Raw genomic sequence first — 24,737 nt, 5'->3', positions numbered from 1 at the left:
GAGTTCCTCAGAACTTCCAAATTATTTCATTTTTTTCCATTTATAAAACTATGTTTGCCTGAACCAAGACGATACTTCGTTATAGCAGACTACTCCCTACCTAGACATCAAATATGTGGAAATAAGTTTGGTTCACGTAATCATATTTTTATTATGAAAATTCCCTCAGAAAAACGCCTTAAAATAGCAAAACCTGCTTCTGACTACTTTTATCTTTTGACGAAACAAAAAGTATTAATCGCATCACTCTAATTTTTTTCACACGTTCTTCAGTAATTGTACTTGGTATTCAAGTAAGTTTTATTTGTTTTTCTGCATGAAAAAATTACACCTCAATGCTGCACCGAAGTGGGGCGATGTCCTATCTAGTTGCAAGGGGTCCTGATAATCATCTTAAATAACGATCACTTCAATCTGAAAGGTCACCCGAAAGATAGATTAGCGCCAGAATGCCAAATCGTTGGCTAAATCTTTTAAATTGAAATCATTGTTTATTTGATTGTTTAAATATATATTACTTGGAGAAAACCTTGTGATAAACCACAAACCTTTGGCAAATCACCGACAATATTTCCCATGTGTGACACACAGACATGCACACCACACTGGTGGAAGACAAGAACCGGTAGTCCTCAAAGAAAGTTAGACAGTGCAAAAGAAGACATGAGCGTCCACGAATACTTGTTACCAACGTCCCAGGGGCAAGAAGAGTGGAGACATCTACAAATTTCCTGTGCATGGTCGGATTTGAACCCACACATAGGGTGTCCTCTAGAGATTGAAAGACCACTCAACCACGACCCGCTCCCAACGAATGAGAAAGCTATACATATTCTGGTTGACAGCGCAGAATAAAGGAAGGTGTCTGGACATTGTTGATGTTTGACAACGTAAAATGTATAAGCCTTCTGGACGGCGGAAGTCAAAGATATGGACGAGATAAATAATTCCTAGAGTATGACGTATAGTGTATGGCGGGAAGGCTATTGTGATAGGATGGATGTATTGGTACTGCAAACCTGATATTTAACACCACGTTATCTTCCATTCTTTTAACTAATAAAACGAGGGCGTGGCTTAGGCCTATGGGTGATTAAAATTTGACATTTCCCCAGGTTTTTTCCTGATTTCCTCTCACCAGAATGCTGGCCACCGTCGTATAAGTGGAATATTCTTGTGTACGGCGCAAAATACGCCAGTCAATAAATAAATAAATCAATAAAAATGGACAACTGAATCAATGGCAACCAGCTCACTTCGAACCAGTTCAGATGTGTGTTATGTGTTAAAACTCCCGACGTACAACTGAAGATGAGCTACACATCAGTCAATCATTCAGTTAGTATGTTGAATAAATAAATTAATTAATACATGCGTATCACATGCACCTTCGATTGGAGGCCCGCTTTACAAAGCTGTCACAGCTTCGCCTCAAGCGCATTTACTATGGCGACGTGCTACATGGTGCCATTGAGGCGTACACTATAGGCCCAAGTAACGTTTTGTTTTACAAGACATGCCTTTGATCTAAACGCCGAGGAAAACAGAACTAGGCAAACATATACACGTTTTCTTTTTCTGTATAAAATCTCTAGTTGAATTTTTCCACAGCCGAAAATTTCAGGCAGGGTCTATATCATTTTAAAAGACAAACGTACAGTCCAAAAAATTAATCTGTTAAGTTTAACAGAAAGTCTGGGTAATGCTAGAATATATTCTGCTAATGCAACAGATTACTCTGTTAAATGTGAGTTAAATACAGAATCCCTTAATTAAACATAAAGATCATATTAGACTAACGGGGTGTTATGTTGAATAAGACAGAGTATTATGTTATAATAAAGAACACATTCTAGTATCACTCGGACAACAGACTTATTGTTAAAATTAACAGATTAATGTTTTGAGTGTGGTGCGTTCTTCGATCAAAACACTGCTCCTCACATCTCAGAGCTTAAGCCGTCATTTATATGGTAAGATATCTTCACATATTGTGAGAGGGCATAGTTACAGGGTTACCCACAGGATTCTGAAGGGCTTCCGTCGGCGGGAGGGGGTGGCGGTCAGAAACTGTTCGTAGCTCAGGGTTGTTAACGACTACAGATATTAAAGACATTTTTAAAAGGTCAGGAACCACCTGTTACAAGGCCTTTTGACATCATTAGCCGCAAGACAAAGAAGTCTTGTTCATTGTACAGCAGAAGACCATCATTATCCATTCCCATCGGACAAAGGAATACAGCGTGACGGGAGATGTTCTCATAGGCCATCCAATCATATACAAATAAAACCCCTGTGCCAAGATTCGAGAGTGTGTTTAACCTGCCAAAGCATGATTAAAACAGAGAGGCATATTTGTCCCAAAGGCAACCGAGAAACTTCGTCACCGGTGTGGCCATGTAACAGGCATGCCACATTCGTAATGCTGGATAATAGGAGCGCAATGCCTGGTGACACTGTATCAGTCCATGGCTTACTGGAGCGCGATGCATGCTGGCTCACTGAAATGACATGCCTGAAGTCTCACTGCAATCCCATGCTTTCTGACGCACTGGATCGCAATGCCAAAGACACCATCACGCTTCACTCAATCGTTACAGAAACTCTAGGGGTCAGTACTTGGCATATCTCATCATACTCAGCACTAAGCAATGAACTAGACCTACTTAGACTAGTAATCTTAAATCAACTCAGTACTGACGCCGAACAAAATGTGATCCTACGAGACTTACTCAGTACAATATTTACAAACATTAACGTTTGAAGCCTGTATAGTTTTATCTCTTTTCTCACTCAGAACCGCGTAGTTTTGATAATAACTACGGCAAATAACTTTAGGTACAGTATTGCCCCCCACCCCGCAAAAAAAAAGAAAGAAAAAAAAAACCGTTGTCGAACCTTTCTTCATTTCAAATGACAGTTAAACATACACCGTGCCTAGTTTGATTGAGACGATATTACACCCAGCAATGAAAACGCGAACAAATTCTGATCATTGATGGCAGAATGACAGGTCTACCACTGTGAAATTCTAAATTCACACTGTCCTCATGTCCTTCAGCAACAACAAATCATCACTACTAGCTGTCTACCCTTGCCGGAGGGGCCGGTTGGGTTATCACTCGTCTGTCAGCCCGCCATACAACTAATCTGTATACGTCTTCACACTGAGTGAACCAGCGTATTAAATTTTCCTGCTTTATGCAAGACAATGTCAGTAAAAGCCACCGACGGTGTACCAGACGGCAAATCTAAAGCTTCAGATGATTTGGTTGTTTCTAATGTCAACTGTAGGCCTTGTGCCCGTAGACTGTCTGTTTGACGCTATAAGTGTTTCCACAGCTGACAAGTCAATTACAGTCTTGAACCTTCAATAGTAACACGTAGTGTGCCTATCTAATTTGAAGGGTCATTTTTCAAAAACAAGATGCACAATGGCGTGTATTTTCACAACATTTTGACATCACGAAATAGACAAGTGTAAATCATGTCAGTTACGATAGGAACGTCCAGCTTAGCTTTAGGCTAGTAAATTGGGCACTCGGACAGCAAAACAAGCGCAACCTCCCAATAGGCACGGCTGTCCGCAAAAATTCAATGATTCTTGGCACTCATTATAGAAGATACGATGTTGTAACCATTCGACCAAGATACTAATGGTGTGGTTTGTTGCAGCTAAGAAAGCAACTGACCTCTGAGCATGGTGGGTGAAGACAAACCTTTGCACGTGGCTTCACTGGTCCGGGGTGCCAACAGCGATCCTTTAAGTGCATCGGTAATTCTAGATGAGATTATGAAAAATGTATAATCCGTTGGATCAGTTATCACCGACGATGTATAAAATGATCCATCCAACATCCCTCTATAAAGTCTCATTCCCATCTGCGAAAATAATTTAAAGCATCCATTTATTTATTTATCTGATCTGCATTTTTCGTCGAACTCAAAAATATTTCCCTTACAGGATGGCCACCAGCATTAAGATGGGAGGAAACCGGGCGAAATGCTGGTTGCTACCAGACCTTCCCACATACGGCCGGAAAGGAAGCCAGCATGAGCTGGACTTGACACTCACACCGATCGCATTAATTTATAAGTAGCTTCTGGTTCATTGCGCCGCGCTGGAACGCTAACTACCTCGGCACCTTTAAGCACTCAAAACCAATTTCAAATTAATGAAATTCTGGAATTTGGAGCCTCTATTTCCATTTCTTTTTTCCTCATTTGCGAAAATGCTCATATTACAGACCTTCAGTTAGAAGTTACAAGTACAAAGAAAAAGGCCTCTTATTAAAATCCATTTATGTTTCGCAAGTTTATACACATGCTTTGCTCCTGCTATGGGTGTCTAGCTGCAATTCTAGTCAATAAGGTAGACGAGGTTCGTCGACGTTGTAGCCTGAGACCCATTTTTTTGTAAACCCCTTCGACCTCATTGACAACAAAAAACTGCCACTAGACACCCACAGCAGGAACATTATTTCTCTTCTATAATCCTCCTCAAAACGTTAGATGTGGGTATTAAGTACTTGGATATAAGTACCATAGATATTTATACTTACTTTAAATATCTCGTTGATTATTTATTTCATTGGTGTTTCACGCCATGCTTAAGAATATTCTAAATAATTCGTGGTCCGCACTCCAGGCAAAACCATTGCTTCTAAATAAGAGTGGTACCAACCTATGTGACTGATGTCAGTTCACACCAGTATCAAATTGATATTAAATGCGTCTGTAGGAAATAAACGAGCAAATTGTTTTAACGGTGTAACATTCGTAGGTTCCGATCTGGCACATTTCTCTCCGTGAAATGAACACTGCGTCAGGCGTGTACAAACTGTCTGCCGCACACCTGTTGCAAAAATTTAACTTTTCTGTGACATCAGAACTTTCAATGAGGATGGAATGAAACGTATATATCGTTGTCACCAGAAATTGTTGTGCGACACCTGGCATGACGTCTATAACAATTGATATTGTCAACGAAAAAAAAACATCTTGTTTTATAAACAGACTTGTAGGTTGCATTTACGTCATCGGACAAGCTTTTCCACTTGACCACATACTGTCTTTTTTTCTCGCCATGTGCAACCAATCAGTCAACAGGATTTCTCTATATTAACCATGGTTTATCAAATTATTGACTCGAAAAAATACGGTATGTTATAGATAGGTCAGCCCACGCTTGACTCAGACAACACGTCATTGTATCTTGGCTTCGCCTAGATGCAAAGTTGTCTAGTCCTCGTCAATCGTGTCAATCATAGGCTAATCTATTCTTGATCCCTGCTTTATATACCAAAATGGTGAAGGGTTGTAGAATTAAATTTTAAGAACATATTGTTTCAGTCACTATGGACATAATGACTACGTATTTATAGTACTGCCACCATTTACATTACTTAATGTCTGTAATGCATGATGAAGGTTCTAGGCTGGTACTGGTACAGTATTGCCAAAACAAGATAAGAAATAAAAAAAAATAAAATACTAAAATGAGGTACTATATGTATATCTCAAATGACCGTCAGATTAATTAATAATTTTTTATTTGATTTATTTGACTGGTGTTTCACGCCGTACTCAAGAGTATTTCCCTATACGACAACGGGCAGCATTATGGTGGGCAGAGGACGGTGGAAATCCACAACAAACCACAGGTTGATGGCTGACCTTCCCACGTACAAACTGAGAAAAAGGCAGCATGAGCTGGACTCCCAGTGACTTGAATGCATGAGTGAGAGACTCCAGAGTTATTGCGCAGTGTTGGCATGCTAACCACTGAGCTATGGATACCCCCGTTTATTTATTCCATTGGTGTTTTACGCCGTATTCACAAATATTTCACTTGTACGAGGGCAGCCAGCGTTGGATAGGGGGTTCATCTGCACGTTGGTGGAAAAGACGCGAAAAACCATTAAAACCATTCGACTAATTTTCATTTAGAACATTTCCAATCGAGTAAAAAAACTTTTAAAACATTCTACAGTTGTCTGTTTGGACATGCATATCAATGACGTCACATCCCACCCATGTAATTTTCTTTTGAAATACATGCACAAGACCTATTTGGCAAACTACATTCACAGCTGTATTTATTCCGCATAAGACAAAATACTCCGCTTTTCACTGAACAACAACGGTCATGTGTCGCGCAGATACGTTCTCAACTCCTGCAGACAACAACAAATGTGTCTGCTGAGTAAGTTATCTCCCTTTGAAGACAACAACAAATGTCTGCTGAGTAAGTTATCTCCCTTTTTGGATAATATACGAGCATTATTGACACCATATATTTGCGTATCCTATCACTGAGTAACCATGTAACTAATAATATGTATATGCATGCTGCTGTCTTTGTGTGTTCAGTAACAAAAACCTGACACGAAGATATCGGTCAGAAAAAGCTAATTTGCAATCCAATGTTTCCAATGCAATCTAATACTCAGATCAACAGATAAAAAAAAAAAAAAAAAAAAAATAGATCGACATACATGTACTTTCCTAGACAGTGTTAAATGGTTTTTTGTTTGACACTCTTTATGTTGGTGTTTTCTTTGCTTTTAACCTATACTTTAACAGCACCCCAATGCCCTACATGTGCCTTTGTGTTTACAAATACAAACAGAAATATATATAGACTTCCAGTGATCAAACAGGACTTTAATTATGGCCTAAATAAAAAGAACTCAGTCATATAACATTGTTTTCATAATTTTAATTAAAAAAAAAATGTTCCCTTTGTTTGGGAGCAGTAGCTCCAAAAAGAGATACGGATATGGATTCAACACAAATGAAATTGAAAATACTAATCTCAAGCAGTGGTTTATATGTCCAAGAAATTGCATATTAAAGTACTGCTGTAAAGAAATTAGCATATGTGTAAATAAAGTGTAAGGCAAAGTGTTAGAACTAAACTTTGTTATGCGTATTTGAACAGTATATTTGGTGTTACATTATAGAATGTTCTGAGTTGCCAGTCATTTCCATTCCATGTGAATTCAGTTGGGAAGACCAAAACACTATTGTAATGGTCAGATGTGTATACTTGGTCCTCAGCTTGCTGTCTCCCAACACATACATCCATATTGGACCCAAGTCACACACATGGTCCAAGTCAAGCGGAAACACAACAAGCCGCAGCAGTGTTCAAGGAATCTACAGTACATCATACGCTCATTAAGGCAGTGCCCAGCACGACCAAACATTTCTCATTATACAAACTGGTTCATATTAAATTTTCATGGGAAACTGTGAAATCCGTTGCAGAGTGATGCAACTAGTTTCGGGTCACCACATCCACATGCACAGTCCAGTCTCTATCTGGATTCAGCCAGCTCAGAAGTGGCTACACTGTTATAGATTTGAGATCAGTCAGTTCCTGGTACACTTCTTGAAATGTAGGTCTGCCTTCGGGCTGGATTTTCCATGCCCTCATCATGATATCATAAATCTCCTTGGGGCACCCCTCAGGAGCCTCCATACGATAACCTTTTTCCACATGCATCACCACGTCTGCTAATGGCTGAAAAAAAAAGATAACACCACGTTATTTAGTTATCTTTTTATTTCAATGGTGTTTTAACATTTTACCAAAGCACACTTCACTAATAACACACCAGTCCAGTTTATGAGTTAAGGAAATTGTGCCAAACCCAGGCAAAAACACTGCTTCTTTTCTGGTAACTGAGAAACGTCCAGAACACGAGGCCCAGCTAAAAGATCAGAATGAAGTGATCCATAATTAATGTTCAAGAGAATTAAAAAAGTTTAATGTCTTCAATTATCAACAACAACTAAGATTTAGTAGCAAGGCTACCAAAGAGCTCGGCTATAGGAGACACATGAATGCAAAACTTCAGCTCAATACACAAAGAACTGAAATCGTGATTTGGTAATTTATCATAATTAATATGCGCACTGTGCAACAATGATGGAACATCCCCCTTGTCCAATCATGCTTTATCTGCATGTAAAACTTCAGGTCAATACATGCTGTATTTTTTGAGATACAACCCCTAACATACTGTTTAACTTTGATTCTAACACGCAATACACTAAATAAGGAATTTGGTAGTTCACAGTATTTAATATGTACACACCAAATCTAAATTTTCATGGGTTGAAGCACTCCAGAGAGCAGAGGTAAACCACCAACCCTTGGTAAGTTTCTGACAAACTTTCCCACCCGTGATATACAGATATGCTCAGCATATTGGTGGAAGATGAGTGGTCTTCAATGTACATGTATGTTAGACGCTATCACAACAAGCAGTGGAAGCAATAAAAGTGAAGGAATCTACAAATTTCCTTTCAAGGGTCGGATTTGAACCTGCACACAATGTGTCCCCTCCAGGAACATGCCAATTATGGGAGCCAATTCATGATGAAAGCAAAAGTTTGCAGAAAGCGATATGGCAGTTTTACATCTTCACTGTTTGTTATAAACTGATGAAGATTTTTGTGTTTAGGAAACAGGTGATGCACCAAAAAAATCATGAGAAAATTCCTGAGTAAGAGGAAACCTGACATTAATACTTACAATCCTAGGGTAAGGCACACGACCAAACGAGTAAATTTCCCACAGCAATATTCCAAAGCTCCACATATCAGATTTGCTTGTAAATTTCTGTAAACACAAAACACATTGTAAGTGATAAACAGAAAAAAACGTTTTATATAATGTGTATATTTTCAGAGAAACAAAATATACTTCCATTTTCTACTACAGTCGCATGCCATACTACATGTACATGTATAGTATTTTGACTATTTAGGATTTTGTGTCACTGTTGACTGTATTTCATCATTATATGACATACGACAACTGACAAATAAATAACTGAATAAATTCATTTGAGAATTTCATGTAGAATCCATGTAGGGTCAACGCTTTGTTTTTTGCTTTGACTAACTGGGGTTCAACACCATTTGAGTCACATCACAACTGTGTCTCCTTGTAACAGACCCGACTCAATGCAGACACATTTATACTGCTGACTCACTGGAACGCCATGTGAAAGACACCAGATACGACATCCCAACAAGGCACATTATATTGACACCGAGATGACCAGTGCTTGGTACATTACTCTCATGCTGAATGACAAGCGATGTAGTGACAAGATTACCAATGATGAAGTCTTACTTAGGACTCAATTCGGGATTGAACCCCAGATTTACTGTTCACAAAGCAAATGCTTTATCAACTACACCACCACAGCAGGTATAATTAATGCTTTGTTAGAGGTGAAGATCTAACTCTACCATTGGTTAATTTTCTCTTCAATAATGTCCCCTGACGAATGAATGAATGAATGCTTGGGGTTGAACGTTGTACTTAGCAATTATTCAGTCACATGACGACATGGAGTCATCATGTAAGTGTACACATACTGTGTCTAGTGGTGCTGCCACTCAAGTATCATGCCAAAGGCACTAAACATGACGCCCCATCTAGTCATAATGTACTGACACTGGGCCAAAAAGTCCTGTTTCCTTGCTCTAACCTCTCAGTGCTAAGCACCAAGCCCGACAGCAACAAGTACCATATTTAAGATCTTCGGTATTACCCGACCCACATTTGATCCCAGGTCTCCCGACTTCGAGGCGGACGCTCTAACCATTAGGACACTTAAGCGGCCTGTTTCCCGATTACGTAGGGGATCAAGGTCTGGCAAAACTCAAACTTACACTTTCTCGTAATGCTTCAGGCGCTGTCCACTTAATAGGGAACTTCCCTCCCGTTGGGTTGACATTATGGCCAAGAGCTAAACCAAAATCGGATACCTGCAAATAACAAGATAAACATACATCAAACTTTAAGGGGAAATCTAAACTTGTACACAAAAAAAAGAGGAAAATTAAATTCACCTACCTAACCTACTAGTAGGCCCCAATGGGTACAAGGGCTGTGTCACATGCAGACGACTTTTCATATCCTGAATGGGTGCCCAATTTAAGCTAGTTTTCAGAACAGTGCAAATTTAGGTAAAAATTTTACATTACATGTACTTCTTGCTAATATTTAATTGCATATTTAGACAAATATTAGATATGTTTCAAGAATTTCTTGACTTTAGCCCAAAATAAGAGACTTGAAAAAGAACCCATATATAGAAGCTGGACATGTCCCAGATCCTCAAGGAAATTCCTTAAGCAGAAGATGTATTATAACTTTAATTATAAAATCTCACAAGATTCAAGGGGAAATGACTGCTGTTTGACATTTCCTCTACAGTTACTAATCTATGACTCACAACATGATGAGCTCACCTTAGCTATATTGTGGTCATTCACCAGTACGTTTCTGGCAGCAAGGTCCCTGTGAACAAGGTTCTTCCTTTCCAGGTAAGCCATAGCATTACAAGTATCACTGAGGGAAGAAGGACAGGTTATAACATTGGCACCTCATGCTCATGGGTCTGATGGGTATAAGTTTGAACAAGGCATTCAGAGAATATTGATAACTCACCTAATTCAGCAGTTTGTGAAACTCCATAATGTTCAAGACATGGTACGCATTTTAGTATCGACTTCTAAACCGAAATAAAGTAGAATGACTGACTCTGTGATACACAGATATTATTTTCTAATTACATAGTACTAAGATCTTGCTATTAAATGAACAAGAAAGGCCAAACTCATTATACTGTCACAACTACTGTCACCTCACTGGAGTGGTAAAAGACACCAATTTACAGAAGAGGTCTTTGACATGCAAACTGCAAAATGCATTTGGGAATCCAAGTACTGCAACCCTGTGAATGGCTGAGGAAATGTTGAGTTATGAGGTAAAAAACTTCCTTGGTCTTTGAGTCGTTACCGACAACTGACTAGCTGTGCACTATGGTGGCCACTGCAACTCTATGATTGGCCAAAACCATTCATCTAACTGGACACCAACAGCATCAGATCCCTCTCACAATACCTCTCCTTACTATGCAATGGGTATAAGTCTGATATATACATGCATGCAAACTAAAAATGCTAAATTGTGTAATTTGGATCAATCTCTGAAAGACAGATATTCAACTTTTTGTTGTCTTAATGGTCAAGCAATAACATCCATTTTCCCACACTTCTGGCTCTTTAGCAGCAGCTGTTGATACAGACTTTTCTGAGTTGGGATCAAGGTAGGTACTGTGAAACTTGTGATACAGTAACTCATTGGGTGAACATAGTTGGCCGCAGACATACATCTTTATATAAACCTTTCAAGGGGAGAGAACTGATGACCATAAATCATCACCAGTACACAAAAAGCCCAACATATACATCACCACCACCCAGTGATCTCCTCTTGTATAAAGAAGTTCCTGTCCTGTTGCAAAACTCTCAGAAATATGCTTTATTTGCCGTAGCTAAATTGTATTTTGGGGACAAATAGTGTGAAAATCCAAACCTTACAAAGTAACAATGTATTAAAGGTATGTTGGGGATATTCAAAAATTGTACATATACATACAAAAGTCTGGACATGTCACTGACTGAAACCAAATTCCTCATGATACAAGGGAGAGGTGTGAAAGGCTGACGAACAAAAGGAGGGACAGTGTCAAAGAGCCTTTCCAGGTTTCCTCACCACTTCTTCTGTTTAAAAAAAAAGGGGGCCGGCGGGGTGGGGCACCGCCATTTTAGGTTTTATTTATAAAAATAATCATCTAATGTGTGGAAGATAGGGACTATCTTCATAATTTGTCCTCTTGAAGAAACATATATACGATCAGAGATTCTTGATAAACAGGAAAAAATATCAAGATCGGACAAAGTAAAAAGGTAGATTTTTGGTTTTATTTTCATCTAATTTTTGGGATTTTTTAGTCTTGGCTCACCCTTAAAACACAAAATATAATTAGTGTGACCTTACCTGGCAAATTCAATCTGTTGTTTTTTGGTGATGACAGCCCTACCCCGGGACCTCAGGTATTCCACCAGACTACCCTTGTCCATGAACTCTGTCACCAGGATGATTATCTCTCCCACGACAACGCCTATCAGCTGTACTAAGTTAGGGTGTCTCAGCGACCTACACAGATATAACACACCACACATTTCACGTCAAACTGCATTTCCTCATCTACATTTTAATTTATTTATTGAACTGACTGTTGTTTAATGCCATACTCCTTAATTTTTCAATTACATTATGGCTATTAGTTTTATGGGGTGGAGGAAACCTGAGTGCCTTCAATAAACCATCAACCTTTGGCAACTTACTGACCAACTTTCACCATATGTTACGCACAGATATGCACATTGGTGAAAGACAAGTGATCTTTAACAAAGGCCAGGTTTGAACTTGCACCTCAGGTATCCTAGTGATTGCCAGGTAAGCACCATTAACCACTAGAACAAGGCCCACTCCCTATTTTCATCCAAGTTTACAGACTGTTTACATAAGGACTGTTTGTTTTGTTACCAGGTTGCAGTAAGCAAATCTAATGCTGCCAGTTGTACCATGAAAGCTCAGAATTATAGAGAATTGTATATACATTTGTTGTATTCATTGCTCTTTCCATATCAGCATTTAAATCGTTTGGACTTACGTCATAACGGAAGCCTCTTTGAGAAACGATTGAACAGCTTTGCTCGTTGTCTCTTTCAAACTCTTAGCTGCGACCGTTTTTCCTTTATATGTGGCTTTGTACACAGCTGCAAGCAAAATTCACAGGTACTCTTGTAACACAGGTATCAAGTGCAGATGAACAACTAGCAATCACAAGCATTCAAAAATATCATAATGAAATGAATTAAGCTACAAAATATATTTCACTTTAGTAATGACCTAAAATTTCGTCCATGACAAAGATTCACATCTGGCCTGAATCTAAGAGGTTTGATTGGAAAATACAATTATTTCCCAACAGAAAAATATACACAAAGGCATCAATTTCCCATCTCACATCGACCAAAGGCTAACCAAAATAAATTAATGAAATAGATAAAATTATCAAAAACATCTTATACTTACTGCCAAATTCTCCATCACCCAAAGGTTCCCCAAGTTGCAAGTCCTGGGCTGGAATGGCCCAGCCACTGGTCCTAAACTCCTCCACATTCACAGTCACATCAAATGCCCCTTGTTTAGGTACTGGTCTGATCAGTCTGGTACAGAGCCCATCTGCTTCCCCTTGATAATACTGAAGGGAAGATTGAGAACAGGTGGACATTTTATTTGCATATTTATTTACTTCACTGTAACTTTATACAAGATAACGGAGAGATTTATAGGTGGAAGAAAACAGAATGTCCAAGGCAACTATCTCCTTTATCAACAAAAACATGATTTTGTTTATTTTTATCACAAAAAAAAAAATCAAAAATAAATAGAAAAAAAAATCAAAAATAAAACAGCACATGTACATATTTTATTAATGCTCAACTTGCCTGACAAATGCCTCACTTAAAATGACACTATGATAGGACTGATTTGAATGGGCTGTATACAATGTAACTATATCAGGCATGGAAATATCCTCAAGATTCCATGATTTCCAAACATGGACAAAATGCTTGGAAAAAATGTAACTTTTTTCTCCAGTTGTCCGTGCAGTAGTCATTCATTACATGTTCAAGTAAGAAAAAACAAAAAAACAAAATGAAAACCTCACCTTGACTAACTTCACCAAGTTGTCAAAGTGCACTTCATCATCGATGGTGAGTTTACTACGATCACACTTGATGTGGTAGTGCTCAACTTTGTTTGCACATGCCACACACAGGGTATAGTCCCCGGGGTAGTGCTTGCTCTCCCTCACAAGGAACAGGCCATCCTCCCGCGGTACCAGCAGCTCTTCTGCCTCCTCACGGGAAATTTTTCCATGGAACCATCTGATGGATGAAAATGACAAATCGTTTAACGATTATAGCATAGCCATACTTCTTACAGAGCATGCATATACCTCTATACGTTCGCTATACATCACCGCCACCACTAGCAAATTTTGTACAGAAATCTTAAACGATGCCGTGGTCAATGGGGTCATGCCAGAAAACACAAATACTCTGTCAAGCTTTGTTTCTAATAAAACTTTATTCACATGATTGATTTTTTTTTTTTTTTTTTTTTGATTGGTGTTTTACGCCGTACTCAAGAATATTTCACTTATACGACGGCGGCCAGCATTATGGTGGGTGGAAACCAGGCACAGCCCGGGGGAAACCCACAACCCACGCAGGTTGCTGGCAGACCTTCCCACTTACAGCCGGAGAGGAAGCCAGCATGAGCTGGACTTGAACTCACAGCGACCGCATTGGTGAGAGGCTACTGGGTCATTACGCTGCGCTAGCGCGCTAACCGACTGAGCCATGGAGGCCCCCTTTATACACATGCATGAAATACTAAAACACTACTACTAAAGGGAACCCAACCATAATTTGACTTCATGAACACAATGGTAAAACTTAGAATTGGTAGCAAGGCTATCAGAGAGCTTGCCTGTATGAGACACATGAATGCAAAACAGCTCAATGCATAAAGAACTGAAATCATGAATTTGGTGATTTACAATAATTCATATGTTCACAGAGCATCAGCGAGGGAAAATTCCCCTTGCATCATTGTGATTTATATGCATGTAAGACTTCAGGTCAATGCGTACAATACTTTTACCAACCTTTTTGTTTAACAGTGATTCTAATACACAATACACCAAGTCAGGAATTCAGTAATTTACGGTATTTAATATGCACACACACGATCAATGATGGAATATCCCCCTCATGCTATTCTGCTCTTCATGTGTGCAAACCCTGAGCTCAATACATGTAGTGCTTTTTGAGAAACCATGCCTAACATTTTGCCTAACACTGATTCTTATACACAATACACCAAGTCAGGAATTCAGTAATTTACTGTATTTAATATGCACACATCCAATCAATGATGAAATATTCGCCTCATTCTATTGTGCTCTTCAAGTGTGCAAACCCTGAGCTCAATACATACTTTTTAAGATACCACCCCTAACACTCTGTTTAACATTACTTTCTCACTTAATGCCTACTCAGGGTATCACATACGCTATGCCTGTACTTTATACAGGCACTCTAATAAGAATTGCCAACAAAACTTTTTTCGTCTTTAGAAAACCTGGAGAACCTGGTGCAACACTCATTTGTGTCAGCCAGTTGTGTCAATAAGCAAAAGGAGTTTTGACAGTCTTGTGAAGTGTACAGAGAATTATACTCACGGCATAGACTGCGTGTGGATTTCTTGATGCTGATTTGAATATGTGAATGTATTGAAACCTTTCTGAGTTGTGGATACGGATGGGGGAGGTCTGCCCATACCCCCTGAGTTGGACATCATTTGTGGGGCACGCTGTCTCTGACCGTGGGAGTTGCCCAGAGGATGCTGACCCTCTACATAATTGGCAGGAATCATCCCCTCTTTGCCTTTCTGATTCCTGGCTTTGTACCAATTTGAATCCTTCAGGAAGAAAATCAAAAAATGGTAGAATTTGTATTCATTGAGAAAAAAACGACCAATGTAAAATGAAAATTCAGAAATTTAACGTCTGAAGCTTAATATGCGGAAGTTATGCATGAATAAAACTAGTTTTAGAACTTGACCTTATTTGAATCAAGTCTTGCATAGAAACCAATGACCATGGAGAAACATAATGCATCAAATATAAACACCAAACATAAACATGTCACTAAATCAAACTGATTTTTTATATTAGCTTGATTTCAGATGTCACAATGTGAGCATTTAGGATACAAGAGTACAACAGTATTTAAGGCGGTTATTGTATGAAAAGCAATGTGTGACAGATGGACAGATAGAATGTGATAAAAACAATGTGCTTTGTGCAAACATTTGATACTGCACAGAAAATTTGATAAGAGGCAATTCAACAGTATGTTTGATTAAGTATACACTGATCCGATTTAATATCATTCATGACTACGTTACCTTGGTAGATTTGACAATAGTTAAGAGTTCCCCTCTTATAAAAGGAAGGTCCTCATCGGAGTGCCCTTCAAACTTGTAAATACCCACAACACTCTGGCCTGGAGACCACTTTACCTGTCCAAATAAAAACAACAGTATCCACGTATATGCAAGTATAATTCAAGTTCATTACTTTTTATTTCACAGAATAAATATTAAAAGCTGTTCTAGGTGTGTACAAACAGCATACAGCCTCCACAAACCTCCTATTTAAAATCTGGTTAAAATAAAACAAGAATAAAACAATATCCTAATCAATCAGATCATAACATTTCTTAGTTAATTAAAGAACAGCATCGGCTTGTGAAGTCTATCACACTTCGCAAGGCCTCTGAATCAACAATGATACATGTATAAAGTCGTGCCCATCTTAAAAACCATAACGAACACTGCCACCCTCAATCCTTATCTCATAATACCTTGTACTTACACTTCCAAAAGTAACACTGACCTATATGACAGTTGGGACATACCATGTGCCTTAACATGTTTCACATATCATTCACACTTCAATGGACACACATACACTGTATACCATACATTTTTAACTGTAAAATATCATTCATGTCAAATTATCGTGATCAATTTGGAAACTGAAAATTGCACAATCATGATTATACCACAAATGTGTACCTGTATTAATACTGTCCAGCTACAAGCAGAACTGTAACTGAACGAGCATAATCCCACTGTAAACTTGTGGATATTTACAACCATACGTATATGTACATATGTATAAATCAGAATAGCAAGTAAAACTGTAAATACAAGTACATGTATGATCCTGTTGCACATGTACATTATGATATACATGTATGATGTACATGAAAAAACAATTCCAATCATGCATCCGTACATGTACATGTACAAGCATGATCCTGTTGCACATGTATGATCCTGTTGCACATGTACATGTATGATCCTGTTGCACATGTATGATCCTGTTGCACATGTACATGTATGATCCTGTTGCACATGTAGGCTACATGTGCATGTATGATCCTGTTGCACATGTACATGTATGATCCTGTTGCACATGTACGATCCTACTGCACATGTACGATCCTGTTGCACATGTATGATCCTGCTGCACATGCATGATCCTGTTGCACATGTACACGCACCATCTTGTTGCACATGTACTGTACATGCTCTAGTCAGTGCCAACAGCTGTAATTCTTCAACCTTTTCGCATGTTCTGAGGTCATTACTCTGTGTAGACTGATAAAATTATACTTTTTGTAAAGTCCTGAAATTTGCCAATCCAACCAATGTAGTTTTGTCTCAAATATCAAAATAAAAATTTGCACAAATTGCACTTAAAGTTGCTCTTTTATATGCAAAAAGGTTGAGGAATTAGGGTACCAGGACATTTTCATACCCTTTTTACAACAGCAACAATAATGAGAGAATAGTCCTGGATAAATTAAACTTAAATGTTAAACTTGCATAAAATTTAATTTTGACACTATGATTTGGTATATTAACTTTATTATTTGGCATTAACTTAAGGTTCCTTAAAGGAAAAGACCTCTAAATATTGAAGTAGGCATCACTAAATAGAACGTCATTTATTTTTTTAGATTTTTGTGAAGAGAGTTAAAGGCATTTAACATTTGAATTCTAAGGCAGACTCTAAGGCGGACCATACTATCAGAGTGTAGGAACTCTTGACATCAGAGGAAGTTTTTCCAACTCTATACACGACACAGATTGTTGGAATAACTCTTTTTACCCATGTGTAAAAGATTACTGATAAAACATTCCTCTAAATTCCTTCCTTCTCGTGAACATCAGGAAAAAAGGTGAAGTGACGTCAGAGTTCCTTGGTACCGTCAGTATGGCTCATATAGCCTACCTTACTATTCAAATATCTGAATGCCTTTCAACACTCTTTAAAAAAATCTGACAAAATAAATGAAAGTATTTTTATGCATAGTTTTCAGTCGTCTGTGTGATAAACCTCACATTTTAGCTTTCTTTTGCTTTAATATCTGAAAACAATTTTGCCCAAATTAATGGACAAAAAGGGGTGCCCAAATAAGAAAGCCATATTTGGCCCTGATAGCTGAACCACTAGCCTGTCTGTGGTTTGCTTGTTGTGCGCCAGCAGATTGATTCTGAAAACCCAAAAGAATGAAGGTTCATAATCAATGGTTTCTCAATACACAGTGTCCGACCACAGACCAAAACACTCTAACTCTATATTTTCAGCAGAACAATTGAGAAAAGCATATACTGCATTATAAAAAAAACAACAACAAAAATCTGTGGATACCCTTTACACTGTAACACAATCAAGCCACCTTTCATCACAAGTGTACATGTACATCTATTATGGAGAAAAGTGTGCAAATGGAATTTGCAAACTTCACTGTACACTGATGTATGTCTTGTGCATGAAGAAATGAAACCACCTGATAATATACGTACATATACACTATACTTCTTGAACAGTGTCTAAATGACTACATAATATGTAATGCTCAGTATACAGTATATGTAATGCTCAGTACATCTAATGCTCAGTTTAGAGTACATGTAATGCTCAGCACAGAGTACACGTAATGCTCAGTATAGAGTACATGTAATGCTCAGAAATACAATATATGTAACACTCAGCACACAGTATATGCAATGCTCAATATACAATATATGTAACACTTTATGTAACATAAAGGACGGCTAGGGTGAAAACGAAAGCAACATCCTTGATACAAAAATGTGGTATAAAGAGCACATGTAATTACGTGTAATTATACCCTAAAGACCATAATTTCGTCCATAAATATCTTGCCCATTTTTCCCTGATTCTGGGAGTTTTATTGATTTTTAAGTGTTTTGAGGATTGCTTGGAAAATGGGATGATATTCTAGTGGAATGTTATATTTTGTGACATTTCTTTGCCTGTAAAAATGCACTTTTGTGGGCGAAATTTTAGGTCATTTAGGGTATTTATAGGAGCTCAGGGTCGTGAGAACATCTCATAGTTCAGAGCAATGGCTGACAAAATTGCTGAATTGAATATTGAATTATTATTAAAAGCACCAATGAACTGACCCACTTTTCTATGCACATAATAGTTACTTACAGAGGTACAGCAAAAATACACAAATGTAGGTGTATTGAATCCTAAAAATATGTTAGAAAAAAATTCACCTGTCCTCATACACTCCAGAATGTCAATAAGACCTACATGTATATTAATAGTTATAACCTTTCCGTGCAAATCTTTCAAATCCTCATCTGATTTGCTTTTCACTTTCTACTCTCCGGGGCACATGTAAATTGAATACGTAAATGTAACAGCATTAAATACTGAAAATGTAATGTAAAGAAAAGAAAATGTAAAGAAAGACATTAACCTTTTTCTATAGTGAGTTCAACACGCCGTGAAATACCTGTACCTACATGTACAAACAGTTATACTACCTTCCCACACAAATCTTCCAAGTCCTCATTTACACTGCTTTTGAAACTGTTCTCAAAGGACAGTTCCCAGTGCGTAGCCTGCTGCACTCTACTGCTACTGATAGCATGATAAATCACATACACACATATAAGAATTCCATATAAGTACACCTATATATACATGTGTGTATCAAGGAGATTTCAGTTAATAATGCTTATTATAGTCACTAGTCCTTCACTGTGTGTTTAATTATAAAAGCTGAAATGACTCATTACCTATAAAACATGCACTCAGCAGTCATGAGTTTAGTAGCTTTTATACTATCTCATATGCACACATGTAATTACATTTTCTTCACTTTGACAAAAATTCAAATTTGGTATATACATGTAGATATTAGGGTACCTTTATGACAAAGAACGTGAATAAATTAAATAATAGCGGTTTATACCTGCTTCTGATTATAATTACTGTGTTGAGCCGAAAGCTATTGCTCACACAAATAAAAACGCAACTAAACGCTAAACTGCCGTGTGCTTATAAAAGTTGATATGGGGCCTTCTTGAGCAAGGGGGTTAGCACAACAGCGTGGCGCAATGACCCTCTCACCAATGTGTTCACCATGAGTTCAAGCCCACCTTATGCTGGCTTCCTCTTCAACCCTAGGTGGGAAGGTCTATTAGCAACCTGTGGATGGCAGTGGGTTTCCACTAAGGCTATATGCTCGATTTCCTCCTGCTATAATGCTGGCCTTCATCATAGAAGTGAAATATTCTTGAGTACGGCATAAAAATGAATCTTAGATTTCAACATAAAACTTATAAAATTGAATTTAAATGTTCAATAGACAACATTAAAATTTAAATAGTTAAATATAGGCCTACGCCTACTGCATACGGGTATTTGAAAAGTGAATGTTTCAACATTTTAAACATTTTTGAAAAAATTCTGGTAACAAATTAAAGACTTCTTTAAAATTTTGCAACACACAATCACTTCTGACACAGAAGTTTAATTAAACACACTAATTTGCCTATAAATCTTATACATTTGAACAACTATCAATATCCGACTGATCTCCACAGTCAATTAAGTCACCTGATTATTTTAATTGGGATTCCATGCCCTGGATTCAGTGGGTCATGTGAGACTTAACATGTAACTGTCAATTTTATAGACAGGGACAAATTGGTGAACGATGTGTTGAAGTCTAAGGCTTGTGCGTCACAAAACTAGACGCATATTATGCATTTTGAACATAACAGTAGGTTTCAGTCTGAAAAGCTACTTTACCATGACATTTTATGCATGCAATATTCAATGAATGAAGGTTGCAATAACACTGTGGTGTTTTGTGTGTATACAACCAGAATCTTCTGTGTAATACAACTGCAGGTAGTTCATTAGTTAGAAGGTCGTTAGCAACTACCTACCACAATGGAATAGGTAACCACTCCCTTCAACAAATGCTCCTATTTTACTTTATTTCATTCGCTGTCATATCGCTGGCTACTTTTACAGGGTAGCCTTCTGCTCAAAAAGTTTCATTTGTTTGACTGCTGCTTTACACCACAGTCAAATATTTCACTCATACAATGGCGGCCAGCATTATGGTGGGAGGAAACCGGGCAGAGCATTCTCACATACATGTATGGCCAGAGAGGAAAATGGCATTTGCTGGACTAGAACTCACAGCGAACACAATGGGTCATTGCGTTGCGCTGACATGCTAACTCCTTCGGCCACAGAGGCTCGTGTTCAAGACCATAATTATAGAAGCCCTCCATGCAACTACAAGGGTTTGCCCATACATCTGCAAGGTCTTGTGCATACAACTGTATACAGTTGTCATGTCTGTGTACAATAATTCCTTAACCTTTTGGCATATGAAAGAGCAACTCTCACAGCAATTTATGCACCTTTTTCATGTAATTTGGGGGAAAATCTACATTTGGTTGGGTGGGTTGATTTCAAGGCTTCACATCAACCATAACTTCATCAATCAACACAGACTAATGCCCTCAGAATATGCCTGAATATTAAAACACCTTACGAACATGTGAAAAGATTGAAGAATTCCAATATACACAAGCATCACATGCGTGATTCTTATACATGTACATGTAGGCCTACATGTAAGCTGGCATGAATTATTAGAGCGATTTCATAAAAGCAACCTCATACCCATAAAGACAATAAAATACTTCACAATTTTACATCAAGAACAAGGATAATGCGCACAATACATTTCCTCTTTTAATTCAGCGAGCTACATGATCTCCCTCCTTATTTAACATTCTGACTTTCATCTTTTTGGTCCACATTTAGCCGGCCTTTAATCTTTTTGTGAGCGCGTCACTCCCAGCACGCTGGCCTGGCTAGCATACACATCAAAAGTCAGACTTAGCCCGGAAGCAGGCAGATATTTATATTCATAATCTCCAGGGACAGCATCAACTATTTTTTAGCCTGTGCTCAGTAGAAATTTGAGTAATGTTTAATTCTATTACACTTTGGCTTTTTTCTGCGACATGCAACGATGAATGTCAAGGGGTAAAATCAAAGATGTTTGCTTCGCTCTTGCCACAACACTCGACCTTTGGCAAAATCCTTTCAAAGAAGAGGGGTTCTCACAGGTGTTCATTCCACTTGTCAATTAAATTCATTAACACAGAAGACAATAAAGTCACACAAATAAATAAACAACACAACATAACCGCACTTACAGAGAGAATATGCAAAAACTAATAAGAAATTTGGGAAACACGTAAATAAACTTGATTTGCTGCACACATGCTTCACTCCCTGCGTGAGTTCACGCATTTGTTGACAAGTGAAAGTACAGCGTGGAGGGTGAAAATGTTGTTGTTTGCTCAGTTTTCCTGCTTAATAACCATGTAAAAGTTTACAGTAAGCATAATAGAATAGAACTAATCATGACTATTAGGACTCTGTATAAATCTGGTCATGGTTGTCCATTTTAGCCCAGTAAATGTGCAAGAGAATTTTAGAAATGGGACGTCTGCGATTTTCCCACTAATATACGGTAATTCCATGTGCTTTAGCAAAATATGCAGAATTATATTATGGAGCAAAGACAACAGCAATAATGGCTTCAAGAGACATGTTGTTACAGCAAATCTACTGATCAAAATTTCCCGCAGTCACTTAATTCCTTTCAGCACTCTCCAGCAATTAAATCCGACTTCAAAATTTATGTTTCAGTTTGAGGGATAAGTCTTCATGGAAAATGACTCCAAAGTGTGTTAAAATGTGGATAGTCACATATATTTCTGGCTGACAGGACGAAGGTTAAACATTACAAACAGTGCCAGGTTTGTTAAGAGTGAAAAGGGGTAGGCTTTCTTAGCCAAAAAGTTATGCGTTCAGAAAAGCATGTGTCACCAGCTAAATGTCTGCCGACCAAATGAATGTCAGAAAAATAAAATATGTGCTAGTATAGTTAATGTTGTTGCATTATTCCTTTTTGTACAAAGTCTAAACTCTAAGGGAACAGAACATATCATGCAGCCATATTAAAGATACATGTACAAATATGTAATTATATACAGTATTACTGATCTCATGGCAGATCAGTATTAAAGCTGATGTATACAATATAAACACACCTAGACATCTGCCTATATGCTAATATGTACAATACACATGGCAAGGCTAATTAACCTCAGCACATGTTATAAACCAACTAAACGTATAACAAATACCTTTAATAGAACGAACATCGCATAAGATGATGAGGACTGTATGATACTATTGAGTACTGCCTAACGCCATGCAAAGGAGACAATTTTACTCATACATGTACATGCCTACTATTTCCTGGAAATAATCTTGAATCTGGAAAAACTCAGAAACTTAAAATTGTTCCTGAAGAATTATGGAATTTTATCTATTACAGATCTATAAATACCTGAAATTTCCATTCGGCCTTTTTACCAGGTGTAAACTGCTATAGCATTACTAAAGTGTTCAAGGTGAATCAGTCTGAACAGGTACACCAATATATTTACCACAGGTTTTGTACATCATATATCTGTGAGAATTCACAAGTACACCTGTACATGTATGCCCATGGAATACGAGGACAGCTTGCAAGGACATGTATTTATAAACTTGTTTCATGGATTTTTATATGCGTCTTAAAACCAGCCAGATAGCAGACCAGGAAGTATTCAAAGAAAGGGCGGGAATATTGTAGTAGAGGCCACAGCTAGCTACGCACAGTCATCCAGTCATACATGTATGTCAATCAGAACTTCTGACTACGTCCAGTGTATCATAAACATGACAGGAATTAATAACCATCTACAAGAAGTGTAACATATTTTTTTTATGGCTGCATGAGAATTACATGGTTCAAAAGTGAAAGATTCTAAATGTTCGATTTCATATTATGTTACAGAATATTCCATAATATTTGGTTTCATTGGATATTTTGAACATTACATTACAGCCATTTGATTTTAAAATTTTTGAATACAGACATGTGTACATGTATGTGCTCTGTTGAGTTCCAAATTAAAACCCAGGATGTGAACCAACATTTTGTTGATATAATTATTCACATCATGGTGTTTATTTATTTCATTTCACTTAAACAAAGGTGGACAGAATTATGGAAAGAAGAAACTGGGTAGAGCCCGGAGGAAAACCACGACCATCTGCAGATTACTGGCACGTATGGCCAGAGAGGAAGCCCAGCATGAGCTAGACTTAAACTCACAGCGACCGCCGACTACAGTATCTGAGAAAGTTTAACATCATACATACAGACATTCAGGCATGCAATATCATCAACTGTTAGCTCAAGATGATACGAATTACCACAACTAAATATCATATGAATCATATATCTCTACATAACAACATGTTTCGCATTAATTAAAGCTGTGCCAAGTATGGGGAAACAATTCACTGCACGAAAGTCAAGGTTCAGACCAATGAATCTGACTTGATATAACACCCATTATTATTTAAAGGATTAGTGTCCAGATTTAGCTACTTGTAATAATTATGAAGATTATAACCTGTTTAAACATTATGTTACCCAGAGGGCCTCTGGGAAAGGTAATTATGCCTTTGAACCCACCAAAACAATAGATTTACCCCCAAAGGCGATCTCCAGTCGGACGCCCAGAAAAGCTCAACGGGTGACGTCATAGATGGCCAACCCAAGCCTAGCTGACCTAAATAACGCGGGAATTTGTATCAAAATGAAGTAATTTTCGAGATGCAGTCTATAGCTACACAGAAGCACAGATACAGTTGTATCAATCTGAACTCAAAGTGGACGACTTTGAAGTTCCGATTTATGACACTGACATCTCTGGCCAGATTTCA

General features: G+C 37.9%; 1 protein-coding gene across 2 annotated transcripts in view; it reads right to left on the bottom strand.

Annotated features, from left to right (window-relative positions):
• Window positions 1–6,544: 6,544 nt before the first annotated feature.
• LOC135472383 (tyrosine-protein kinase CSK-like) overlaps window positions 6,545–24,737 on the bottom strand; it is a 45,067-nt gene continuing 26,874 nt past the window's right edge. The window contains exons 1-11 of one of the 2 annotated variants that reach the window (XM_064751859.1): window positions 23,308–23,476; window positions 15,926–16,039; window positions 15,198–15,436; window positions 13,617–13,836; window positions 12,977–13,145; window positions 12,552–12,657; window positions 11,873–12,031; window positions 10,279–10,378; window positions 9,697–9,792; window positions 8,546–8,632; window positions 6,546–7,528 (exon numbers count right to left, since the gene is read on the bottom strand). In XM_064751859.1, coding sequence (XP_064607929.1) covers window positions 7,352–7,528; window positions 8,546–8,632; window positions 9,697–9,792; window positions 10,279–10,378; window positions 11,873–12,031; window positions 12,552–12,657; window positions 12,977–13,145; window positions 13,617–13,836; window positions 15,198–15,391 — 1,308 coding nt within the window. In that variant the 5' untranslated portion in view covers window positions 15,392–15,436; window positions 15,926–16,039; window positions 23,308–23,476 and the 3' untranslated portion in view covers window positions 6,546–7,351. Of the gene's footprint in view, window positions 7,529–8,545; window positions 8,633–9,696; window positions 9,793–10,278; window positions 10,379–11,872; window positions 12,032–12,551; window positions 12,658–12,976; window positions 13,146–13,616; window positions 13,837–15,197; window positions 15,437–15,925; window positions 16,040–23,307; window positions 23,477–24,737 lie in introns of those variants that run through there. The other variant, XM_064751858.1, reaches the window with a different exon arrangement.

Source organism: Liolophura sinensis, chromosome 8 (genome assembly GCF_032854445.1).
Source record: "Liolophura sinensis isolate JHLJ2023 chromosome 8, CUHK_Ljap_v2, whole genome shotgun sequence".
Taxonomy (NCBI): domain Eukaryota; kingdom Metazoa; phylum Mollusca; class Polyplacophora; order Chitonida; family Chitonidae; genus Liolophura; species Liolophura sinensis.
The sequence above is the reverse complement of the archived record's forward strand: the minus strand, read 5'-3'. Positions and strand labels throughout refer to the sequence as shown.